The following is a 13970-nucleotide window of genomic DNA, read 5'->3' as shown; positions in this document are numbered from 1 at the left end:
TCTTTTAGCTTTTAGATGTGTGGTGCACCCTACAGCTTTTAGGTGTATGGTGCCCTTCGTTTTCGTCTGTGTTTTTTGGCGTATTACACCATGATGCAAAACCAACTAGCCATCCTTATCCTTGCAAATCACTACAAATTGTTAAAAATGTATTTTTATGATAAATTATTATAACAACCCATAAGGAATGACCAAATTGGAATTTGTTATTATCTAATTTTCTAGGTGAGCTATTTCAAATCTAACTGCAGATATGAAATCACCATGAAAAGACATATTTGCAAGCCAATTTTCAAGAAAAACTGATGATAAATTAAAAGAACATATTTAAAGGCCCTAGTCACCCTTAAAGCTTTCCTGAAGAATCCTCGTCATTGGCCTGTTTGCAAAATAACATTGTTTGCCACTGACAAACTTGTTACGAATATTTATTTATTTAGAACATACTGCAGGCCTTTTGAATAGGCCCTTGCTGGTGCGAAGTACGCAGCGATGTGATTGCTGCACCATTTTTGCAAAACTGCACAAGGTGCTTGTCCTGCTGCATCTTACTACATTTTGCCAAAATGAGGAGTTTGCACCAACATTGCGGCAAAAGTTAATAATCTTTAATAATACTGAAAATATAATGGCTCAGACGCTGTTGCACAGCCAGATTGTTATGGCCGGCTTGTGCGAATTTTCAGAACTTTGTATCATTTCCTATTTGATTTTATCTCTATCAAACACTGACAGTGTTCGGAACTTTTGCAAGATTTCTGATGTGTGTGGTCTGTTCTGGCAGGTTAGTTAGCTTTGTTTGTTGGGTGCGCTTCTCATTGCAGAGTGGTGTACTGCAGTGAAACGACAACCGTGGAATAGACATTGCAGTTTTGCATATCTTGCTTTGCTGCAGCACAATCGCATGCTAAGGGGAAAGCAAACTTCCGGAGTGGGACATGGCACACAATTTTTGAATAAAGCTGTGGCTATTAGCGAGGATACTTGAGTATTACAAAAAGATTTGTATGGACTGCTCTGTAAATGCATTTTTTATTTCAACTCTCGTGTTTAGTCATTACCTCTATAAGGTTTCATATCTCTTTGATGGCATATTACATGGAGTACATTAAAAGTCAATTAGCTGGAGCATTGAATGGAAGCTTGGGAACAACCTTAAAGGAGCTGTGCAACAATTTCAGTGCGTTACTTAAATAATTTGGGAGTTGGTGCCTCGACCTTTCTGAAGTAAAGAACAAAGCGTTCAGCCTTTCCACTCTCGTGAAGAAGGAAGACCAGTGGAGCTGTACTCAATATACTGTGTGCTTCTTCTTCGTCATTGTCTGTTTTTCGCGCTGTTCCCTACGTTGAATTCCAACCAACGCGCCCAACTATCCATTCTTCTATTATAGCTAGAAAGGTTGCCGCCATTTACGAGCGACGGCGGAAACCATACTGATTGTGTGCTTGCCGCTGTCGCTTATAGATGGCGGTAGCTGTCCTGGTAGGTTTGTGTCGACATACCGGACACGATCCTGGGGAACCTAGCCCTTAACAGCTCCGCTGTAAAAAAACGCTTTTGCCTGCATGTCCTAGTTTTTATTTTAAAAATTGGCAAAGATTGAGGTTGTCGGCATTTCTCCACCTCCTTCACCATCTTCGGAGTCACGTGCGCTGTGATGTGAATGGGGCACGTGCGGGGTTCCGGTGAAGCTCTCTCTCTAGAGCCATCAGTGAGCAGCAAGAACTCTCCCGCCCGCGACCACGTGCTTGAGTAGCCTGATCAACATGGCGAAAAAAGAAAAATGCCAGCATCTAGGTCCAGCCATCCCCGTCCGGCCCTGTCTCCCTCCACCTCCGGCTTCTGGCGGCTGTTCGTGGTAGCAGATAGAGCTGACGGTTTTGTTGACCTCGGATGGATGGCGCCACTAAAACTCCGTATAATAAAAGGTTTATGGAGGACACCAGGTTTTTGACACATTTATATTTATGTTGGAACAACAAGATTTATAGAAAAGTTACCTTTTATCGAGCAGGTACAGTCTAAGCTCATTACAACAGACCTGGTTACAAGAGACATTTGGATATAACATACCGATTTGTGAAGTTCAGTTGGTTTCTTTCAATGCACCATTGACTCAACTTCGTATCTGCATACAGCATACTCCTTGTACAACAGACCGAAATCTGGGTCAAAATCAGGGTCTGTTATAAGGAGCTCAGAGTGTATTTGCACAACTTGCTATCTTTTTACAAGTCCCCCATTGACGTCATGGCGTCTGGTTCTCATGACCGCAGCTCGCAGCTGCAGGTCGAGAAATATTATATATTTTGCCTCACGATTACGCGGCAAAATCACAACTTCTCGAAGGACGGAGATGTGTTTTCTGTCCTTTGTGACAAGATAAACGATTTCAAAAGTAGAAGATGCAGATTCTTTCAACGTTAAAACCGTTGCACAGCTCCTTTAACAAGTTTAGGGGAATTTTTTGAAGATGGAATATTTACCATTCACATGCAGATTTTTGTTATGGAGTTCTGCATATAACATTATTTATTCAAAATCAAATACAAAAGCTTTGTTCTTTTATTTATCTAAGAATTGCACTTTCATTAAACATTTAAAATTTGAACAAAACTTGAATTTGTGGGTATTAACTTATTCATTTTTTTACATCATTTCAGTAAAATGTACCTTTTGCTCTACCCTTGATTTTGTACTGATAATGACAATATGCACTGCAGTTTGTACTGTCCCTCATTAGTCAGCATCTTGTTTCCATGCTTGGAGCTTCTACGCACGACTCAGCAGCTTGTTATCTGTTCGAGGGAATCAAACCTGCCATGCAGTTGATGCTAACAAATGGTGTCATGGAAGTGTAGAGGGGAAGTGGACATCTTCTTTCAATTTGACAGGTCAACACATGAACCTTATTGTAATATTTACAGTGGTATGAATAAAAATTAAGTGTGTGTTTAGGCTCCATAAAGTCTTTTTGCAGCTCCAAAATGGACTTTTTTGGCTTCTCCTAAATGTGCTCCAAACTCCAACCAATCACATCTCTGGGTACAAAACAGTCAAAAATAACTATCAGGAATGCATAAAAAGAACATATTTCATACACTATCTCATATTGATAAAGAGATGCATTAAAAACGAAACACAAGCAGAGAACAATGTATAATTACATAGCATCCATAAACAACCATCAGTCTGTCAATTAGTATAGTGCTGCACATGTATCAAGCCTTCAGCTCAAATCAATGCTTCAAAGCATGGCTTAATTATACCTAAGATTTTGGGCTTAAAGTTTTATTGTCACTGTTCATTCAGGACAGCGAGATAAGTGTTGCTGCATTTCTGGGTCAGGACAGAAGGCAATCTAAGTCTGTCTCACGGGCTGTCTCAGTTTCGAGTCTAGACTGCTTCATTCAGACCTCTTATTGGAGGTGGAAGCAGCATTTTGATAACAATGAAAGTGGTTGTTCTTGGTAAAAAGTGTGCTGTATATCTACTTCTGACAATCTCATCAGTCCTTCTTTGATTACATTTTTCATTGTCCCAACAAATTACCAACTACCGTAAAATCCCGTAAAAACGCCCACCCAAAATGAAGAGATAAATGGTGAAAAACATGGGGTGGGCTATCTTTACGGATGCCACAGCAAAACTGTATCAAAATTAATGATAAGCGCCGGGGCACCCGCTACAAACCAAGTGACGCGGGGACTGATACCGCAGATCGCGGACACGGCAAATTCGCGTTTCACAATGCGATAAACACGCGGGAGTTTGCTACAAACTCCTGTGTCACGGGAAAGGATACCGCAAGTGGCCGACGCAGCAGATTCGCGTTTCACGGTGCGGAGAAGTCGCGGAAACCCGCCGAGAACTCGCATCTTACGAGAAGTGATACCGCAGATCGCATACGCAGCAGATTCAAGTTTCATGATGCAATAAAAACGCGGGAACCCGCTACAATCTTGCCTGTCACGGAAACCGATATCGCGCGCACAGATCGCGGACAAAAGCACGGGAATACGCTACGAACTCGCGCAGATCGCGGACGCAACAGAATCGCATTTCATGATGCAATATACACGCAGGAACAACTCGCGCGTGTTACTGCTTAGAATCGATATCGCGCGCGCAGATCGCGGACGAAAACACGGGAATCCGCTACGAACTCGGGAACGGATACCGTAAATCGTAAGCGCAGCAGATTCGCATTTCACGATGCAATATACACGCGGCAACAACTAGCGTGTTACGCGAGCCGATATCGCGCGCAGATCGCAGACAAAAACGCGGGAACCCGCTATGAACTCGCTTGTCGACACACCGGTACCGCCGATCGCGCCTTTGATGCGCGATTCCCGTCGGACATCGCTTGACGTCCACCGGAAATCGGAGGGTGGGCGATGTTTCGGAATTTTTATGTTACAGATGTTTAGCCAGGTAAACGGGATGGGCGATCTCTCGGGGGAGGGCGCCCTTACGGGATTTTACGGTAGTAGTGTTCATTCCCACTTCGTTTGCTTTTACTCCTTGTCTTCTAATGTGCACACTTTCCTTTCTTTTAAATTTCAGCTGTTACTCCATATCCAAAAGATCAGAGCTCTGCTTTTGTTCACCGAGGCAGCAAATGAACATCTTGTAGCAAGCCTAGAGGCAGCAGCGAAGTTTGTCTTCTCCAATGCTGACCTGAATGTTCAACATGTCATCTGGTCCCACAGGGTATGCAGCAGCATCCCTTGCAAGCATTTGCATCAAAATTTGTCTGTGATTATATAGCATAAAAGTAAATCTTCTGTTTCCACAACAGGTGTCTGAAGTATCTAAAGAGGCATTCCCTCTGGCATCTTTGCATCTCCTGCTGAACCACTGTCCGATGTTGGCACCTCACCTGTCAGCCAAAAACCTGCATTTTCTGTGTCGAAGCATACTGGAGCTTCTTGCAAATGAAAAGGGCATTGGGCAAGTTGTCTGCATTCTCCACATTGCATAGGGGTTATGTCAGGAGACGAATTATCCCAGCAAGAAATGAAGTGCACTGTTGGGAGAAAGAACACTAAACCATTAACTTGTGTTTGTGGAAGGGAACTTGAGAAAACAAATTTAAATTATCCCTTATGCTGTTTCGTGTGCAAGTTGGGTTCCTGCCTTTCAGCTTGTTTTTAAGCCAGAACACATTTGTAGAGGATGTCATCTCTACAGAAAGAATGAAAAACTTTCTGTAATTTAAAAGAATTCTAGATTCACTGATGTTTTTTGTTTTGTTTTTTCATTTCATTTATTTACCTCAAGGGCATCTTTGAGGACGCATTACATGATGGGGGTAGGTGGTGCATGCATTCGTAACAACATAATTACACAATTTTCCTTGTGGAAAATTTTTAAGAAATCCTTGTGGATTTCTTAGGAATATATCATTACTACTTGGAAGTTTCTTAAAGACTTAAAACAAATTACCTGTAACATATTTGTATGTTCCAGGCTAATTTGAGAAGATAGACAGTATTAAAATTCAACATTAGCTAACCATTATTACTGGAAGATTGCACCTCGCTCTAAGGTGCAAGAAAGAGAGCCTTCATCTTTTTATGGATCCCGCTTGATCTACGTACTAACATGCTCATCTGCATGTACATTACATTTTATATGCACAAAATCCTCTTCAGTGCACCTTGAAAAGCACCATTAGTCATCAAAGGAGATAACCAACCTTCAAAAACAGGGTTTACGTTGCAGGGGGAAGTCATGTGGGTATTTTCTCTTTTTTCCTCTCGTGAGGCACCATCTTAGGACGTCTTGGGTTGCAACTTGTATTTCTGTTGAAAGTGGCCTTCAGTCCTGTAGCCCAGGGGTTTTTAATCTTCTCTGTCTCGATAATGCCTCTCCGCCTTGAATGGCACCCAGACCCCTTCGGCATTGTTGCATTTAATCCTTATAGAGAGGCCTGTAGGCTTTGTTACCATGAGTGCAAGTGCTAGAATATCTATGGCTTATATTTTTATATTCGTGCATGGCTCAGACACGGTAAATAAAATACAGCTTAAACTGAGAGAACACTTCAGGACAATCGGGAGAGTTTGAGTGCTGGGGAAACCCTGCAAAAATATTGGGAAACCCCCGATATCGCCCATGCCATAGGCTCAGGGGTATTTTCTGCTGATAAATGTATATAATTCGCCATTTTAAAAATAACAACTGCCACTTACCAATATTAAAGCTTGAGAGTACTTCCTTCTTTCACTTTCCCTCTGTCATATTAGTGGAGGCAGAGCCATTTCTGCCAAAATACTCGGGGTTAATTAAGCACAGGCGTCGGCAGCCAGGTTTGCCATTGGCCGCCCGTGGTGCTCCTAGTGCTCTAGCCGCAGCTGTTCTTCGTCGGTGGATGTGCACACACACAGGGCTGCACTAGACATTGCACATTTTTGCGCTGGTCAAGAAGGGAGGAAGGAATCGGCGCCTTAGCAAGAACTTTGGGGACCAGAATATTCCAGAATGCCGTAATATCCCTAGAGATGCACCACCCCGAATAAATAACCCACCCATATTTAAAAAAAAATTTGCTATTAAAAAAAAAAAAAAAAGAGTTTGTTTTTAGTAATTGCAGAGCCCTGACGAATGGTGACCTCGGCTGAAGGGGGTTAGTTAGCTATGGCGAAGTTAAGCAAACATTGTTGGCTCGGAAGGGCAGTTGTCTATGCTCCATTGCCCCTCAACGTTAAAACAAGTTTAGCAAGACACAAAAAACAGAAATACTAGTATTTTTTTAGTTTTCTCGATTGCTCACCGAAAGTACCTAATTTTCACTCGAAAAATTTGATCTTGCTTTTAGGTAGGCTAGCGATCTCTTGGAATATTGCGGTAGTGCACAACTGCGACGTTTGAGATGCTAAATCTAGGTCACTTCAGTTTCATGGATTAGCATGACCTAGCTTTGTCACCCAAGGTTTGAAATCACATGTTTTTTTTGTCAATGTTTTGCTCGCTATTAAATGCAAGGTACTGAAACTGGTGGACTAAAAGGAATAAGGATGCCAACTTCTCCATAAAAAGTAATTAGTGTATGATGCTGTCATATTTTGAAGACTTGGGGCCTTGTCCTTGCCATAATAATCTATTGGGACCATTCTTTGGTGTTCTATTGTTTATTTCTAGGATGCCCTCATATGTTTTTTTTTGCAAGCATGTTGGTATGCATTACAATTGGAAAAGCGATAATGTGGATTGGTTTATATACTTAACAAGCTTGCTTGAGACAATAAGCGAAAGTTGCATGTGAAGCACACTCAACAAGTCTTGTCAGAAGGCTAGTACAGGCATGACATGATAGCAGCCCCCCCCCCCCCCCCCCCCCCCCCCCCCCTTTCCCCTCATATATGAGCAATGAGTGTATCCTTCTGTTGAACTAGCTTTGGCATTGCTCCGGTTTAAGTAAGTCTCAATTGTGATTTGTGCTCATTTTGTCGTCAGCAAGCCGTCCTTGATTTCACTCTAAATATTACAGCAAAGAAAAGCCTCTTCAATAGCTAGTTGTGTTGATGCTCTACGAAGGAGATATACATGAGTTGTATGATGTCCCTTGTATATCCTTAATATTATATGTTCAGTAGATTTGTCAATATCATTTACTTTTTTTATCACTTCTTTTAAGCATTCCCAAAAATTATTCAATGAATATGCTAAATCAGCAGAACTGTGTTAGTGAAAAAAAAACTCAGTGTTGTTTGCCTTTGCAGAGATGAAGAAGGTATAACACCAAGGGTGGTTGTAACCACTTATCTCCAGAGCCAGGCATTTGTTGAGTGCAAGCCTATGCAGACAGCCTTTGTCACAGCACTGTGGAGCAAAGCCTCTGAAGGGATCAAAGCCAAGAAAAGGTAGTCCTTGCTATAATTTCCAAAAGTATTTTTGCATATTTTACTGGGCATGGTGGGCTCAATGTCTTTATCATTTATCTTGAAACTTATATTGTAACGAAATACCTTTAATTAGGGTTGTGCTAATATTAAAATTTTCTAAGTTGATTGACTCCCCAATGACCTGTTGGCAGCATCCTTTTTATATTCTTCCATCAACAGAGGTTGTGGTTGTGTCAGGTTGTTTTGGAGCATTGTGGTTGTTTCTGTTTGCATTTGAAGAACACTTTTCCACGAATTGAATTTTGTGTGGTAGTGCCAGAGAAGACCACTTCCGGCTTTCGCACCTTGCTTTGCTCGGTGGCTCATTAACTGCTGCTCAGGCCATAGTCTGAGAACACATTCAAACAAGGACAGTACCGGCGTTAGCCAGGGTAGCTAGCCTGGCTTGCAAATTGCCAAGGCACACAATGCAGTGGTAGGCATCTTGTTTGGTAGTTAATTGTCTTCGGCAATGCAATGTTCTTAAGCTTTTTCTCTTTGGTTCCCAAACATTTATTATAAATATTTTGAGAAAACATTCTCAAGATATGCTTCTTGTTTTGCCTATTTTTATTATGCAAAGAATACATAATGTATATCACTAAAAAAAGTAGTGTACAACTTGTTTGATAAAAACAAGAAACCTGAATCTACTGCTCTTTCATGGGGCAAATAAGAGTTTAATGCAAAACGTCAACAGAGCTGACACAGAAACGATAATGAATGCATTGTGTATAGATTTCTGTGAGTAAACATTCTGAGATACTTCAGGATGTGTAGGACATGCGAGATTATTCCTCTTTTAGCAAAATATGGTATAGACCACTTATAACGTAACTGCTTATAGTGCACAACCAAATATAATGTGGCTTTTTTCAACCACCGATGTGCCTCCCATACAGCTCCATGTAATTACAAACCGCTTAAAATGTAGGCGCGCGAAAGGAAATGCCAGTTATAGTGCGGTCTCTGGAACAGCCTACCGACCGACCGGCACAGCAAGCACGCTTCCCTGTGCGACACCAGATAACAGTGCAAGCGGCACTCACACGGGGGCAAGGATGGCAAGGAGGTTGCACGGAAGAAGCGAGGAAAAGCAAAGAGAGAGACGAGAAACTAGTGACAACGCAGCGAGTCACAACATAGCGATGTGCGACACACGCTTGCGCGTGCTCAATTCCGAAAACCCCAACGATCCACCCAAGCCTTTCTCCCTTTCGATTTCACCCCCGCGCTCGAGTGATGCAAAACCAACGTCCTTTCTTACTCCATGCGCAAAACAAAAGCTGGATAGAGGGATGGTTTCTAGTTTCGATTCTTGCGGCTTGCTAGCTTGCTCCACGTCTGTTTGGATTGCGTTAAGCATATCGTGCGTAAATCGGCCGTCCATCCCTATCTGTTTCTGTCTCCCAAGCCCAAGATAGCCTAGAAATGACAAGCCCTGTCTCTCGAAACTAAACAGAGCATCGTCAAAGATGTCAAAAGCGGCAATTAAAAAAGCTTCTGTCGTGGCCAAGTACAATGTCGCTGACACAATGGTTTCTACTTTCTGGACGAACCCGGAGCAGGCACGGAAGCAACTACAGCAAGATTCCGCGTCACTCTGAAGAAAGAGGATTCGTACGCCAAAGTATGAGGACATCGACAAAGCCCTGTTCAGGTGGTTTCGCGAAGTGCGAGCCAAGAACGTCCCAGTGAGTGGCCCGATGCTACAAGCGAAGGCTAGGTCCTTTAGACATTTGTTCGAACACGAAGGCTTCAACCCCCTCAGCAGATGGATCCAGCGGTTTAAAGACCTCCACAGGATTAGCTGCAAAGTTATCCTGGGGCAAAGCGGGGAAGTCGACAACGCCAGCATCCAGGCATGGTTTCGCATTCATCTCGAGACAATGTTTTCCGTGTACACGGACAAAGACATCTATAGTGCCGATGAAGCTGGTCTGTGCTACAACATGCTTCCCAATCACACTCTCGCGATGAGAGGTGAACCCTGTTCCGGCCGCAAAGTCTCAAAGGAACGTGTCACGGTTTTGCTTTGTGCAAACAAGGACGGCTTCGACAAGCGGCGCTTGTTTATCGTCAAGAAATCAAAACGACCCCGTTGCTTCAAGAAGTGAGAATGTCTGCCTGTGGTGTACACAACAAATGGAAAGGCCTGGATGACCCAACAGTTCTTTGCTAGTTGGCTGAAAAGTTTCAATGAGGCCATGGTCACGGATAAACAGCATGTCGTTCTTATCCTGGACAACTGCAGCGCTCACAATGTGCAGCTGCAATTAAGCGCAGTCAGTTTGAAGCTCCAGCTGGCAAACATCACCCGCTAAAACCCAGCCTCTCGATCAGGGCATCATCGCTACAGTCAAGGCGCTCTACAAGAGGCGCATGTGCGAAAGAGTTGTCTTAATAAAATTGCAACGAGAGGAACCCATCAAGGTGCACTTCAGGGGCGCCATCGACATGATCATCGCGTCGCAGAAGCCGTTTTCGCAACGCAGGGTTTGTGCTCGATGCCGGGAATTCGGAGGACACCGATCAACGCAATGATGCGATGGACGAGGCGATCGGCGCGGACGACATGTGGTCCGACCTTGTGAAAAACCACTTTGTTCCTGCAAACGACACATTTCAAAACTATGTAGATGAGGATGACGATGACTCTGTTATCTGTGAGGAAGCAACCACCGGAGAAGCTATTGTTGCAGCGGTGCTAGGCTCTGGAGCGAGTCTACCTGAAGATGAGTTGGACGACGACGAAGAGAGCACGCCGGAAGAGTCCAGTAAAGACGCACTGAAATTATTACAGAAACTGAAGGTTCACTGTGATCAAAACTCCTTCAGCGATGAGGTTTTCAGATGCCTTAGCATTATTGAAAACTAGGTCATCCGCAACGCCGTTTAAAGCCAGTGCCAGGCAAAAATCACTAATTTCTTTCAAAATGCATGACACGCTTGAAAGAGAAGTGTACTAGTCAAGTGAAATAAGAACTATCTTTAGACTGAGCTTTATTTTTCATCTAACATAAAAAAGAATTGTTTTACAAAGGTAAGTTGTCTCATGGCATGTATTTGACCTGAACAATTGATGTTTTGGTTATAGTGCGGTATTGCTTATAGTGCGGATTTTCGCGACTCTCGTGACATACGTTATACGCGGTCTATACTGTATTCGGAGTTCTGTCCGAATACTTAGTCTTTTCGAATATTCTGAAAATTTCAAATATACTATTCCTAAATCTAATACGTATCAAACAAGGAAAGTATTCTATTCATACTCAAAATTCTAAATAGTCGCACACCCATAGCTTTAATTATTCAGCAGCTTTCCTTTTTTTTTTACCTCAGACATATAGCAGCTGCAAAGGTATGAAAAAGCGATCCTGTTTTTACATATATTTTTATTTATTTTGGAGAAAAATTTCTACAGAGGAACCAAACTAAACTGGTAATGTTAAAGCCACCCTTTTGAATATAAAAATGACGGTCGGAATTCTGCCAAAGGAAGGCCTCTAAAGGTATAACATACCTACCATAAAATACCGGACAAGCGCCCACTCAAAATTTAGAGATGATCGTGGAAAAATGGGGGATGGGTCCTTGTCCGGTCATCAATTTTACATATCAATCTACTGTGCATATTTTCTCAGATCTCAGGAATTTGGGAATGGGCGCTTAATCTGGAATGGGCGGATGACCGTTATTCTACGGTAGTACTATGACATCAGCTTTGTTGTTTGGTTGTTTTCTTATTTGGTCATAAATTAAGTTATTGGTAAAATGTATGTAATTAGTAATAAATCTAGGACTGTTAAAAATGCCTTCTCTCTTTTACAGAAAACACAACACTGAAGAGGCCCCAAGCTGCTGTCGCTCTCTTTTCGAGGCTCTCTCGGGCTCTTTGAAAGTTTGGGAGAAATATGCCGAAAGTGTTCCACAGCCAGACTATGCTTCCAAGAAGCTATTGGGCATGGATAGTCTTAACAAGATGTGGGCACTGATTCACCATGCCTCTGTTACTCTGGCAGAAATTATGAAGTCGGCGGAATGCTCTGAAAAGATTAATGTTGAAGACGTCTTGCTCTTGACTGAGGTAATAGGCATTCCTGTTTTTTTTATTGATTTATTTACAGATACTGCTGGCAGCAGAGCTGCACAAGCAGGGGAGGGTTACAACAATTATGACACTAGCAGACGCTTAAATTATTCAACATTTGTGCTTTCAATAAGTCAATAAGACAATGACTTTCTGGTGGTTGTGGCATGCCAAAAGTTGGGGAACCGCGAGAGAGTTTTTTTTAGACCATTTTAATAGCTCTAATATCCCCGATAACGATATGATGCATGCGCAAAGGCAGCGGTGCAGTATCGGGTCTAGTTATCGGAGCCATCGGAACACTCTACTAAACCCTCTACTGCCATGTCATTGAAAACAGTCCGAAGTTTTTGGAAAATGTTTTAAGTGGAAGCAAAGCAGGACGTGCTTTCTGGTTACTTTTTCTGATCGACTGCTTTGCCATGTCACGTTTTGGTGAAATGTTATGCTAGACTCGGACAATCTTGGGGGAAACCGACATACTGTTAGCGATATATCCTAAGGTGGAGAAGGCAGGGTGCTGCAGCATGCACTCATTTCCCTCTCACAAAATGAGAAAAACAAAGGATTGCCTGTCTCTTGCCCGTCTCATAGCACTGCAGATGGTATCAGTATTGGGCTTGCTTGTATCAGGCTTGCTTGGTATCGAGCTTGCTTGGTATTGAGCTGGCTTGATATCAAGCTTGCTTGATATCGAGCTTGCTTGATATCGAGCTTGCTTGATATTGAGCTTGTTTCAACCTCCACCATTGATGGCTTTGAGTTTTCCCGGCTGGCTGGTAGTATTGCACTATCACCAATATCAGTGGTTTGCATGATCACTTCTGCTCATTGGTAAACAACTCGAAAGAATGTGCTGTAGAAAATTGTCCAATTTAATTTTCTAACAAACTGCAAGAGGGAATGATCATGCCTCGGTGCTTTCTTCAAAATTTTTTAATGCATCATATTTGAATGCTTGTTTTTCATATTAAAAAAAGAAGCTAAGAATTGAATTCCAAACATTAGTATTTGATTCACATTTAAAGTTTTTAATATTTCCAAACATTAATATTCAATTCGCATTTAAAGTTTTTAATATTTCCAACGTTTATCTTGGTGTGCATTTACCAATTTCATCATACCGGGACCCTCGGCACACAATCAGCTATGTTTATGTTATCTTGTTTGCAAGTTTTTACTGTTGATTCTGATGATAATTGTTCTTCTTTTTCATTAATGAAGGGGCTTCAGTACCTGCCCCTTGATTGCCTTTTTCCTGGAAACCAGACAAGATGTCTTTTAGGACTCCTTGGCATTCTGTTCATGCTCGACGACATGTCTGAAGAGAGGAAGCTTGATGAGAAGAGGCTGGAGGCTGTGAGCAGCTGTTGTACCACTCTTGCAATGCTTCTGCAGAGCACACGGAGGTCCTGGCTTTTGGACTTTGTTGACAGCGGTAGCCTGCTCAGCAGATTGGCCACTACCTTCTCTGGACATTTGTTCAAGGCGAGTTGTCAATCACTATTCCAGGGTAGTTTTGAAGTGCATCTGTGCTAAAATGGGATTTGAATACTTGTAGTTTGTCTTATCACTTTTATAGCCTTGCTGATTATCTGTGTCGTTTATCTTGTCCTGCCAATTTTAAAACATCAGAAATATGTACTATAGTCCGTTGCAGCTCAAGAAGGTAGGGTGAGGGAAAGGAAGACCGGGGAGGAGGAAGCAGACAAAATGCAGGAGAGGAGAGGGGGAAACCTCCTCCTCCAGTGTTCTGCCTGCTTCCTCCTCCCTGGCCTTCCTTTTCCTCGCCCTACCTTCTTGAGTTGCAACGGGCTATAGTCTTCATTTTAAATATCTAACCCACCAATATCCGGAGGTAGGTCATGGCAACATATTGTCACAAATGACAGTTGGTGACGCAACGGATAACTGAAAGAAACTAAATGTTTAATGGGGCGAACTTGTGCTTGGAACAAAATACGAATAATAACAGGCGTCGTAGGCA

General features: G+C 42.5%; 1 protein-coding gene across 1 annotated transcript in view; it reads left to right on the top strand.

The window, feature by feature from the left end:
* Window positions 1-13970, top strand: part of LOC8040135 — a 75715-nt gene that overhangs the window by 37126 nt on the left and 24619 nt on the right. Inside the window, exons 14-18 of the mRNA XM_002413965.5 lie at window positions 4571-4717; window positions 4806-4957; window positions 7732-7872; window positions 11725-11980; window positions 13208-13471. Of these exons, the coding sequence (XP_002414010.4) occupies window positions 4571-4717; window positions 4806-4957; window positions 7732-7872; window positions 11725-11980; window positions 13208-13471 (960 nt within the window). The remainder of the gene's footprint in view (window positions 1-4570; window positions 4718-4805; window positions 4958-7731; window positions 7873-11724; window positions 11981-13207; window positions 13472-13970) is intronic.

Source organism: Ixodes scapularis, unplaced genomic scaffold, assembly GCF_016920785.2.
Source record: "Ixodes scapularis isolate PalLabHiFi unplaced genomic scaffold, ASM1692078v2 PGA_scaffold0__279_contigs__length_252992795, whole genome shotgun sequence".
In the NCBI taxonomy this organism is placed as follows: domain Eukaryota; kingdom Metazoa; phylum Arthropoda; class Arachnida; order Ixodida; family Ixodidae; genus Ixodes; species Ixodes scapularis.
The sequence above is the reverse complement of the archived record's forward strand: the minus strand, read 5'-3'. Positions and strand labels throughout refer to the sequence as shown.